General features: G+C 37.9%; 1 protein-coding gene and 1 long non-coding RNA gene across 7 annotated transcripts in view; one reads left to right on the forward strand and one right to left on the reverse strand.

Annotated features, from left to right (window-relative positions):
• LOC116225722 (uncharacterized) overlaps window positions 1–12,586 on the forward strand; it is a 105,612-nt gene that overhangs the window by 86,178 nt on the left and 6,848 nt on the right. For 2 of the 6 annotated variants that reach the window (XM_090139793.1, XM_090139792.1), the window contains exons 12-15: window positions 266–395; window positions 1,017–1,144; window positions 7,931–7,991; window positions 10,909–12,510. In XM_090139793.1, coding sequence (XP_089995919.1) covers window positions 306–395; window positions 1,017–1,144; window positions 7,931–7,991; window positions 10,909–11,034 — 405 coding nt within the window. In that variant the 5' untranslated portion in view covers window positions 266–305 and the 3' untranslated portion in view covers window positions 11,035–12,510. Of the gene's footprint in view, window positions 1–265; window positions 396–1,016; window positions 1,145–7,930; window positions 7,992–10,049; window positions 10,117–10,908; window positions 12,517–12,586 lie in introns of those variants that run through there. The other 4 variants (XM_090139791.1, XM_090139789.1, XM_090139790.1 and 1 more) reach the window with 4 other exon arrangements.
• Window positions 1–12,586, reverse strand: part of LOC116225724 (uncharacterized) — a 30,866-nt gene that overhangs the window by 1,931 nt on the left and 16,349 nt on the right. The window contains exon 2 of the long non-coding RNA XR_004166144.2: window positions 4,861–4,946. This is a non-coding gene — a long non-coding RNA (uncharacterized LOC116225724). The remainder of the gene's footprint in view (window positions 1–4,860; window positions 4,947–12,586) is intronic.

A 12,586-nucleotide genomic window follows, 5' to 3' on the forward strand; every position in this document is an offset into this window, starting at 1 on the left:
TCTCTTCAATAAAATGTGCAAAGAGCTCATGATGGCACGCTCTTACTGAAATAAACCCCAGCAACAACAGCCAAACATGGCTACAGAGAGAGCTGTGAAATGAAACTCTTCAGAGGCCCAGAAAAATAAAATCATTCAATGATTAATGGGTTATGTGAGCCTTAGCATCTCACCATGAATTTGTATTACATCTGAGATTTCAAAAGACTACTGCCATTCTTACACTGACTGTATAGTTTTAAATCTCTTTTCTTATCTTCTTCAGGTTGGATATTAGGAAAAACTTATTCTCCAAAAGAGTGGTAATGCATTGGCACAGGCTGCCCAGGGAGGTGGTGGCGTCACCATCCCTGGAGCTGTTGAAGAACCGTGGAGATGTGGCAAGGAATGAGCAGGTAAGAGTAGCAACATCTTCAATCAACATATATCTGAATTTTATCTTCTGGGTGCACAATATAGGCTCTTTCAAAGCAGGCTCTGATGTAGCTGTAGCAATGCATAAACATGCATGAAATGTATGAAGGAACACAAAAATAGGTAGGCAGTATGGATGTTGGAAGACTTTGGCCATCGTCTTTGACGCTGCTCTTACACTTACTGCCCTACTGCCAAAAAGGCAGGTGTAGCCAAATATCTTTATTTGCTTAAATACACTGGAAAGGAAGGAATTCTCTCTGATTTTGATTGTTTTCTCTTGAGCTACTTTGATAATCAGCCCATGATTGGAAGACTGGGAGGGGAATGAAAATTGCCTGTTTTTTAACTGGAGGTGGAAAATTGTTTTGAATAAGTTTCACTGTAAGGAAGAGCGATTCTGTGGGATGTGATGTCAGGCTACTGTTCTAGGAGATCATGTATTTAATGCTCTGCAAATATTGCCTTACCCTGTTTGACAGTAGACCCTGAAAAGATCCCAAGATCTTATTAACAAGCAAAAAAACCCAAATATAAGTTAGCTTAACTTGAAAATAAAACTATACAAAACAAAAACTAATATTCTTTTTTATTTCTCCTAGTATTCCTGGACGCAAAAAGGGAAAATAATTGACTTTCAGGCTGTATGTTACAAATCCACTTTTGTGATTTTAGTGGTGCCTGTGACAAGAAAGGAAATGCGGGAAAGGGAGCTGGCTCCAGGAAGGAGGTACTGTTGGGTAGATACTTTCTACCTGGAAAGCACATTATTATATGGGTGGATACAGCTAGAACTTTTGGAATAAAATATGAAAACAATCTAGTTTTATTCCGAGCTTGCCCTTCTTTTGGAATATTTATTTATTTCTTCTGATTTTTCCAGTGCAGTGATTCCCTAGTGGGTTGGTTGGTGGTTTTTTTTTCACTTTTTCTTTGTGTGCGTGTGTCTATTTGTCTCCCTCCCACCCACGACTCGTTGTTCTGAACATAAGATTTGCATATCTCTCTTCTGAATATAACCAATATAACCAGTGCTTTGTAAGACTGACTGAGAAGACCTCTCTTTCTTAGAACATTCCCTAATTTTCTTGGTGTACGCTCCAAAATCCTGTGTGAATTGGAAATTGTCTTTGCATTCCTTTGCCTCTACCACTAGAGCATGTGCTGCATGAACTTTGGCTGAGAACTGTGGTTGTGGTTGCTCAGGCACATATCACTGTTTTCTCTTTGTCTCAGTTAATTTTGCATCTTCCGGTACCTTTCTCTGCTCATCTTAAAGAGTCCTTTCCAGTTCAAAACAAGCAGTGTTGTGCAATTTGTTGAGAGCTGATTTTTGGGTGTTTGGAGGGGGTGGGAATGGTTTCACAACCTGGACTAGAACCAAACATGCATAGCTTTTACCTTTCTGACCCATTTGCTCACATGCTTCCTGTTTCCTTTATTGCAAAAGTTAATCTCATTAGAAAAAAATACCACAAACTCTCTTAAAAATAAAACAAATGTTTCCGATCCTGTCGTTTGTTGTATGTGAGTGGGTATTTCATGCAGAGCTAGAGAATTGAAATGTCTTGTAAGAAGCCTGGTGTTTTGGAAAGAAAAAAATGGAGGAGAAAATGTGTATCTGCTTTGCATAGCAAACAGTTCACAAAATGCTGTATTTATGGATGCAGAAGCAAAGAAAACTTCATCTAGATTGCGGTTATGGGTCTTCAGTGTTCTCCACACCAGCAAACACTTCTGGTTTTCTGCAATGACCTTGAACTCTGTCAGTTCTGCCCTTCCTGCAACAAATTTTACCGAGTGCAGGAAGTCATCAGTGGCTCTTAACATGGCTTTTATGGCTAAGCACACGCTTTTCTAGGGGAACACGAGAGTGGGGAGTGTTTCGGATGCTTGAACTCTGTGACATTTTCCTCAACTTGTGCAATCTTTTGCTCAATATTTGATAATCTGCTGTTTTCATCAGCTGTCAGTTACAAGAATTTGCTATGGGATTTTCACAAATAAACAGCAGTAACTGGGAGACGTGAAAAAGGACTGTGTGCAGCCCTTGCCTATAAATTCCTTTAAATTTCCTTAAGATTTCCACCAGTAGACTTTTGTGTGCAGAGAAAGCCACAAGCAATATAATCAATCATTTGGTGAATGTGGTTTTCTGAAACAGCTGCGTATCTGGATAAGCTGCTTGATAAGTTACCAAAGACAGCTTATGGGTGGTGCTTGTGCTCTCTGCACATTGTGCGAAGTGCTGTTCAAACTGCCCTTGACTCCCAGCCAACAGATGGGAAAGTCATTAGCAATCAGATTTGAACAACAGTTGCTTTCTGTGTTTACAAAGTTCTGTACATGATCTGTATGTTGACAAGTTATAAACTGGGTGGAAAATGTCTGACATCTCCTCTCTGCAATTTCTGTAAAAAATTGCAGCAATCAACACGCAGCTGAGGGCTCCAGCAACCAGCTGAAAAAGGACTCGATGTGATAAAAGGGCAGGACCATTAGGAACAGCAGTGCAAGGCCAGTTTGCCACTAACTGAACACAAAGTTCACCCAAAATCACGAGCATTTCTTGTGCTGTGGCTGGAGTCAATAATCTCAGTACGAACAAGAGGAGTGCTCCAGGTACATAAACCTGAGCAGTCTTTAGGCAGGTCTAGTTTATGCATCCATAGCAAATAATCTGAGCTGTGCTCAGCCCTGGCAGAGCTGCTGGAGTAATAATTTCTCAAAAGTAAACTGCAGCAGAAAATCTCTAGAAAGCATTCTGCATAACCGGTACGTAATTGACATCAAGCGTGGCATTATCCTCTTTTTGTTCTTATTAACTAGATTCCTCAAGACATAAACACATGATCGAGCTAATCCTAGTATTCAAGAGTTTATATTAGGGATGAAATTAGTTCATTATATTTAATTTATGGGTAAAGAATCTCCATTAGTTTGTAATGTTTCCCTGTGCTGTAATAACGCGCTCTGCTTTCCCAGCTACCGTCCAGGAGCAATTTGTGCAGAACCAACATTTTGTCAAGGCACCTGAGGGCTGGGTTGGTAGAAGGAAATCCGTTCCAATATGAATTATTTCATTAGTAGGCGTTACAGGTTATTGATTTATTTACTTATTGTAATCACAGTATCGCAAATATATATTTTTTAATTGTTCTTTACCAAATCAGCAGGAGGGGGGATTTTTCAAAGAGTCAAATAGGCTCTGGTGGTCAGCTCATAATTTTCAGCATGATTCAAATGCCTCTTTGTTCCCTTGCATTTTGTTTTGCTAAGTTGCAGTAACCACAGATGTGTGTGTCCCAGCCCTTTCCCCTGTCCTAGACCCCCCCAGGAAGATTATTTGTGAAATAGACAGCAGAATGGTTAGCTGAGGGAGGTGAAGTTTGGATACGTGTGTTTCAGACATGTAACCTGGCTTTAAATTCTTACTGAATTAAAGAATCAATTCAGCCCACTCATAAAGTGATCACAGGCTGTAAAATGTAGAAAGTAGCAATGAGCTTGACATTCCTTCTGATGGGTCAGTGGATAGACTAGATGATCTTAGTGGTCTTTTCCAACCTTACTGATTTTATGATTCTATTCTATCATTCTGTGACATCAAAGGAGCTGGTGACACAACAGTCAAACAAAAACCAGCAACAGCTGTGGTATTATAAAAGGAAAGATGTATGTGTAGAATCATTTTCCATTTATAAAAGTAAAATAAAACACTAGGCAAATGATTGCTAGAAAATTTTATCCTGATTCTTCTGCTGAGGTCAGTCTGTATTTACCTACTTGACAGATGTTGAAGCTCTTGATTAGAAATAATCCATCTTTTCTCTCCCCATAAATATACATAGGCAAATATGCATGGACCTACCTACCTGCATGAAAGGGTTTGAGAGCATAGGCATTTAGTTACTGAATTGGCCTCCACCAAATGTGGAAATTTTCAAACACTGTCTATATTTCAGAGCAGAAGCACATAGCCAACCTCATTTTCCATTCAATTGTGAGCCATCATTTACATCTGTGAAAAGTGAGTGAAAAATGCTACCAGCATTTTTAACGAATTTCTAATTTCTTCACATAAACATGACATTATAAAACATAAGGAAGCAGAAAAGCTGGTCCTTTGTACTGGCAGGAGCAGGTTTCAGTTCTGGTCCCTCGCGAGCCAAGTTTTTCTTGCCATATTTCTCAGGTAATTAAGTCTGTTTATGGGAAACTGTTCATTTTCCTGTCTGTCCCCTTTTTATAATGATTTTGACCTGAAATACTGTGGTGGGGAGAGGTATCAGCACTGCTATACCTCACTTACAAAACAGCAAACTGAGTCAAAGAAATGATGTGCCACTCAGATAGCTGATATGAGTGTTAATTGAATTCAAAGTTCCTGTTGTCATGCCAGAGACAAACCTCTGACACAGACCCAAGCACTGTTTGCTAACCTACCCTTAGCAGTCCGATGGCATCTGTATCTTCAGCACCTTTGTCTTAATGTGTCCTCTGTGTCCACAGCTGACATGTCACGTCCAGTTCTGTAAAAGTGAACAGTTGGAGGGTTGGCTGAGGGAAAAAGTTTAAATCAAAGGTGTTTATTTATTTAACGAAAGAGCGTAATGTGGAAATACTTCCAAACTAAACCTCTCACTTCATGAACGTTTCTCACCAAAACGTTGGAGTTAACATTAATTTCTAATGCAATTTGAACTGTAGTCCTAGCTCTGCATGTCTGAAATTATGAGCAGTTTCTGAGTTACAGCCATCCCTAACTGTCAGGCATAAGACAGCATCTTTCATGTATTCACTCATTTTATTTGAATTATTAACTTCTGTAAAATGCTCATCATATTTTCTTCTTCCTCCTAGAATTCCTGATCCCTGTGTTGTTAGATGAAGGAATTAGGTGTAAAAAATATAGGGAATTATCCAGATCTTAGCCCCATACAGCGCTGAATGTTTCAGCCATTATCCAGCAAAGCACTAAAGCACATATTTAACTTTCAGCACCTCAGGAATCTCATTCCTATCAATGGGTTTCCTCAAGAATTTCAAGGGCCAGGACTCTCAGCATCCTGCTGAATGAGGAGATTTGGATGAGAGGAGTTAGAGCAGTCCCTGTGCACTGTGAGGACCTGCTCCTCTCCTGATCTCTGAAATATCCTGATGTTTTGTGAGGAAGAGAGTGAGAGCCAAGAAGTGTAAGCCTAAATAATTTGCTCCTTTTGATTAGGGGTTGTGCAAAGGCTAACGAGGATTATTACTGCTCCTAGGAGACATAAAAAAGGCAACAAAGAGAAGTCTGTATTTGGATGGCATTGACTTGGAAATACAAAAGGAAAAACTGCAGCTCTGCTGAACAGGGTGGGGTAAAGAACTGAAAAGAATAAAAATACTCAACTTTTCTTGACATGAAATTCAACTATATTTTCCCCAGGAAAAACGAAATGCAATACTGGTAATTTATACAGACTGTTGAACAAATTGAAACCATATACAGAAAATTAAGTTACGTTTTTATGGAAAGAACAGAATATGTTTAACAATCACTACCTAGAGCCAGCAGTCTTCCACTATATAACTTGCAGAGTGTTTTAATTATGCTGAGGTCAGAATGTCTGTTTCCAGTTTTAATTGGTTAAATCAAGATTTTATTGGGTCTGAAAAAAAAAAAAAAAAAAGAAGTTTTTTTGTTCTTGGATTTATTTTTTAAGCTAATATGAATTAGAAATAAAATATATCTCTGGATTCTTATTATATTTGTGAAAATATCGTTCAATAAGTGGGAATAAAAGAAAAGATGAAACCACTTACTTCAGTAACACATGTGCTTGAATTTCAGTGTTTTGAAAGTTCTTTATTCTTAACCACTGGTTTTCAGCCTAATTTTGTGTTGCATGGCAGCTTGGTTTCTATTACAAAGTGAAGGTTAAAGAGATGGGAGCAGTCTCTTCAACAATGTGTGGCCATGGTCGGCTCCCATTGTAGGAACTGAGTTATATTCTGTCAGTTGTTGGAGAATGGATATTTCTATTGCCTAATTTCAAGTATTGTCTGAATGATAGCCGGAGTGATGTAGATGAATGACATGGATTTTACACTTTGTTTCTTCAAAGAAGTGATGTTTCTATAATTGTGCCTCTTTATTTAATATGGAAAATGGGACTGAAACTGGAAGCTGACAATGTCCCCTTCCTGTGATGGTCTTGTAGAGCAGGTTGAAGAATCACTCTCATTTTCTTCTTTTTGCTCTTCCAATGCATCTTGTTCTGTTTAAAATTCTTTTGCACTAGAGTTTCTCAACCTATGAGAATGTAATTGATTCATAACTGCCTTGTACTGAAGATGCTCTTGTGAGAAGTCATAGGATATGATTTGAAATGTCTTTGGATGGAGGAGAAAAATTGAGTATGTATCCTTTATATCCTGGTTGAAGAGATTAACCACACAGGGGTTATAAAGAGAGACAGACAGTGGAGTAGCATTGGGCTTGTTTGCTCCTGTTAGACAAGAAGAGAAAATAATACCTCTGCTTTGTATGTATGTATGTGTGTGTGTATGTATGTATGTATGTATTTATTTAAGGAGAAATGAAGCAATAGCTCAGAAAATGATCCCTAAAATCACGATGAACCTTTCTGTAGGCAGGACTTTGGATGTGCTTTTACATAGTCCTTCTTGCTTCATTCTAGATGGTTCCCTCTCCAAAGAGCAGGCTGTTTTGAATCTCATTCTGAGATGGCTAATACTTCCCTGGCATAATTCTGAGAGTCTGGTCACCTAATACAGGGTTGTGAATGTGGCTTGGACAAAAAATTAGATTTATGATGCTTCATTATTGCAGCTCATAAATCATTTTGTGGCTGTAGCTCAAAAAGACTGTTTTTTTCCTTTATACCTGGTGATTCTCTGAGCTGGATGTTATTTAAGAGGATCAGCATGGGATACCCTCTAAGAAATAATTTCAATCAAAGTGCCATTTGAGAGGAATGAAGACGTCTCATAGTATTTTATCTGCCATAATTAAGATACGTGTTTGCTCAGATTAGGTCCAAGGTATCTAGAAAGACCGAATTCCTTGCAACTGCTCTCTGCAGATCTGAATTATCATTATAAGTTTGAGCCTTTGTACTGATGACCCTATAATTTTGTTAGCAATTATCTCCATTTAGATCAGGTAAAGATAGAGTATAACAATGACTGCATAATCAGAATACCAGTAGCTGAAAGCACACTGATTTGCAGTGATTGTTTTACTCCTTTTCAGCGTTTGGTTGGAAAACTGTGAATGGAAAGTTCCATTATTTCTGCACTATTTATATTAAATGAAAAACTCTTTTTTTTTTTCCTTTTTTTTCCTTTTCATCCCATTAGGCTCCTAAATACCCAAAAAGATTTAATAAGACTAAAAGGTACATTCATATATTTAACTGTAGCTATTTGAGCTGATGTCCTTGAAGAATATGTGATGATTTTTACAATTATTTTTTTCTGATGATGTATTCCTCCTCTTCTCCTGCAGTGCCTGGCTATTTTTCCAGTCAATATCTAGTGTGCTGCACAGCATCCAAGAGAATTTGCAGGTGAGAATCCATATACCCTGAAATAAAACAGGATTTATTTTTTTTTTTACCATATTAGCTCTATTCCCACTTCACAAAAATAATGATCTTGCTCTTACCCAGTATAGATTGGCCTTACAGAAGCAACATAGCTATCATTATGTGTGTGTGTACATCCCTGAAGGATTCGTAATCATTTCCATTTGTTGATTGGCTGGCATCCATTTGGTTAACCATCTTTCAAGTGCAGGGAGACCATGTCGCATGTGAAAGCTGTATTTGAGATAGCAAAACTGCCAGAAATATCCAAGTATGTAACCTGACTATCCAGTTATATTAACAAATGATGATGGTTAGAGTTTGCGATGGTGGAAAAATGAAATGTAGTCCCAATATTTAACTAGTAATACCTTCTAAAATGAACTACACTCCTATATTTCATTTTAATTTGTGTCCCAGTTCTTTCTTATTGGTCTCAGCTTTTGTGCTACTGAATGGTTGTGCTGTTGTGCCTCTCCTGCATAGATAAACACTGGTATCACCATAAAGTGTACTTCATTTCTCCTCTGTCTGAAGCAAATCCTATCTGTGGGTTTATTTCACCATGTCTGTAACATGACCTAGCGTTCATCACATTTGAAATAAATAAAGCTTGGTTTGACATTATCTGCAGCTCATAGCTTGGCACAAAAAAAACCAAGCCAAACCAAACCAAGCCAAAACAAAAAAACCTTGTGGAAAAAGCAGCAAACTGTTCACCCTATCAAGAAAATGGATTGCCATTGATGGCTTTAAATATCACACAGTCACTAATGTGACTCTCATTGTCTACTCACTTAAAAGGAAGGCAATAGATAAACGTTTATTAAAACAGATATATTTATAGTCTTCCTGTTTGCATAAACAGTTTGAAAATTTGACCTCAGTATGGCCTAAAGGCTTTAATCCAGGAAATGAAATGTCCGTATGCATATATTTTTAGACTTCATCATTTTAAGCTGAACTGCAGGATGGTTTTACTCACAATTTTTGAGTGCTTGAGGTTAGCAGCACAGCCAGGGTTAGAAATATGATTGGGAATCAATGAGACATCAAAATAAAGAGAATATGGATGCAATAAGATTATGTGAAGCAACATCTAAGAAGATGTTCATATTCATACTGATAGGAGAAGAGGTCATGGCTTTAAGTTGCACCAGAGGAGGCTCAGGTTGGATATTAGGAAAAAAATTTTATCAAAAAGAGTGGCCATGCATTGGAACAGGGAGGGGCCAGGGAGGCAGTGGGGACAACATCCCTGGAGTTGTTCAAGAAATGTGCAAATGTGGGATTGAGAGACATGGTTAGTGGGCATGGTGAGGGTGAGTTGGTGGTCGGTGATTTTGGAGGTCTTCTCCAGACTTAATGATTCTATGATTCTATGGTGTCTAGACTCTATAAACCAAGGTCAGAGAAGGCAACAGCAACAACTGTGAGGAAGTCTGCAGGCAATTAAGGCAGCTGATTTAAAAAAAAAATAGAATCAGAAAGTATGACTGGCAATTTTTACTATGTCATGGGGTGCCTGCTTGTGACTGAGAGTGATCTTTTTAGACAGTGTTGCTGGTTAGATAATCTGAATTTAGTACTATTTTGGTCTTGTGAGTGAACACATGGATTTGAAATTGCAACATCATGGACATCCTGTTAGTATTAAGTGATATGCAGCATAATCAGCAGATTTGTATTCTGCACAAAATCTTTGTCTTGACTTGTTAAACACCTTGAAGTGAGATGTAAGAGGCAAAAATCACAAGCCCCCTTCTACAGGAGCTGTACACTGCTGTAGGAGATATTACCAAATAAATGAGCAATGGAAATAGGAAAAATATCAATCAGATCTTCTCAGATATCATGTAAAGACAAAAGCCTGAACCCCGAAATGCAGTCAAGGAGGAACTCCCTGTGTTTATCAGCGTGAGAAATGGAGACTCCCGTGATGGTGAAGGCTGGAAGATGAGAACTTCAGGCATCAGGGGAAGAGTTCCTGCTCTACTTGCAGAACTGGAGCTACAGAATATGTTACTGCCCTTGTTTTAGGTGATGCATTGGGAGCTCTGTCCAAGAAAACACCTGAATCTGCTGAGCTTGATTCTTCTCAGCACAGGTGAGACACTTCTGAAGTGCAGGGTCAGGTTTCCCAGAACTCCAGACATGGGCATATTAGAGCCCAGCAAATGTTAAGAAAGATTGTTAGGGACTGAAGTATCTGACACATGAGGAGAGGTTGAGAAAGTTGGTTTTGTTTGCCCTCAGGAAGAGAAAGCTTGAGAGGGTCTTACCAATGTGTATAATACCTGATGGGAGGATGTAAAGAAGACAGAACCACACTCCTCTGTGCTGCCAACTAGAAAAAAAAGACAGTGGGACAAATGGAAATACATAAGAAATTCCTTTTTTTTTTGTGAGAGTGGTTAAACAAGGGAAAATATTGCTCAGAGAAGCTGTAAAGTCTCCATTATTGAGACCAGACTGGTCATAGCCCCAGGCAACTTAATCTAGTTGATTGTGCTTTGGGATGGACAGTTAGACTAGATAATCTCCAGAAGCCCCTTCCAAACTCAGCTATTCTATGAGTTCCAGATCTTGAAAATGACATCAGTGATAGCAGGATTTTGTTACTTTTTCTTTATGTTTGAGGTTGGATAATTTGGTATGCTCACAGGTCGTGGAAGTTCTTCATGACCTACATATGCAGATAAGAATTTTCTAGGAGAGATTCTTGGTATTTTTTCTTCAAGGTGATAAAACAATTGCTCAGTGTCTACTGGCTACTGCGTTGAAAGAAACTGTCAGAAAAATTAGGTATTGACAAATGGCAGATAGAAGAAAGAATGCTTCTGAGCCTCATGGAGTTATGAGAAGTAATGATTCTGTTTTCTTTTTAATGTTCTCTCAGAATCAGAATTTGGGCTGGATATGTGGGATATGGACAGAAGAGCAGCTTCAGAATGACCCATGTTACTGTGTCACGGAGAAGTGCTGGCTACCATTGCAAAGTATCTGCTCTCTTCCAGTACTCTGAATTCTGTAGGATTTCAAGAAAGCTTTTAAAATCCTCAATTTGGGTGAGATATTTTTCCGAGAAAGAAATTTTAACAGAACAATGTGATTAGAGGAATATTTAATAATTCTGATTCCCAGCACTATGGCACTAGCTATGTTCTACCACAAGTTTATTTTTATTTTGTACACAATGGGCTACAGTTTGGTTCAGATACTTTATACCAACATTTGTCTTGGATCAACTGATGTATCTGAAGAACAGGACAGCTTTATGAGACAAACATGTTTTGTCAGTTTCCAGCTGTCTATACTGCTCTTTTTCTTTGCAGAGTATTTTATCATGAAATATGAAATTATGCCTACTGATATTGACAAATATTGTAAGAAAGAATCCATGGATGGACAAGTCACAGCACGTGGCAGTTGTAAGGAAGAAGCTGTGACCACGTTAGTGGTCTAATTTATTCAGTTGATTGAGGTAGAGGTGGGAAAAAAATGCTCCAAATAAGTATCCCTATACTGTCTATAAGGCATGTTTCAAAATGCTTATACTAGAAACAAATCCATGCTTGATGAGCTCCAGATGATTCCACTGATGTTAATACAAAGAAAAAAACTAGCATCTTCCCTCCTCTGTCCCCTTCCCCTGCCAGAGGTAATCCAGAGATTCTTTCACTGTTAAAGCCATTATGACATATTTTGGAACTAGCAAAACTGAAAATGATTCATCTAGTCTTTCCTATGATGTTTAAAAATGTATTTTGCAGTAGCTCTAAGTACAAGGCGGTTAGAAAACTTTCAGCAATTTATATAAATAAATATTGTAGGAAGAGCCTTTGAAGCGGGAGATCATGACTGAACACATCTGCTTAACAGAACTAAAAGCACAAGGGTTTGAGACCTTTCTCTTCAGCTGTACCAAACAAAACTAAAAAGAAAGACAAGCTTTGCTTTAATGTTTTACTCATAAACTTTTCATTGTTTTGTGTTTTTGTACTTGCATAGCAAAAGGAGTGTAGATAAACAAATGTATCATTTCTTTTAATGGCAAAAGTATTCTGATTTTTACTCAGTGATGTAGCATAAATATTATTTTTGATAGTAAGGCTCCAATTTATTTTTGGCTTAAAAAAGCTGGTATGAGATAGTGTTGAAGAAAAGATCTTTGATTCTTTAATATCAGCCATGAACAAAGCTTTCAAAGGTACTGCATTTTAAACGGCTCAGTATTAATATCCAAGAATCTGATTTTGCTTTGCAAAGACTTGTCTCTTGATCAAAAGAAGAGAGCTCACGAATTAAGAAGTCCTTTCCATCTTGTAATGCTAGGATTCTGTGATTCATTCTATTCTTAGTGGAGCTTGAAACATTTTTCCATTATTATCCAGTCAGTAATGTTGAATAAACTTTCTTAAGCCTAATGGTCTCACTGAAGTATTTTTTGAGCAGACGAAAGGTTAGAAAAGAGAAAACCCAGACCTCAGTAGAGTCTTTCTCTATTGGAGAAATGAGAGATCTATTTTATGACAACTTTTCCTCTTTTTCTACACAAATGGTTTTTTTTTCTTTGG

This window comes from Phasianus colchicus, chromosome 4, assembly GCF_987193195.1.
Source record: "Phasianus colchicus chromosome 4, bPhaCol1.hap1.1, whole genome shotgun sequence".
Lineage (NCBI taxonomy): Eukaryota > Metazoa > Chordata > Aves > Galliformes > Phasianidae > Phasianus > Phasianus colchicus.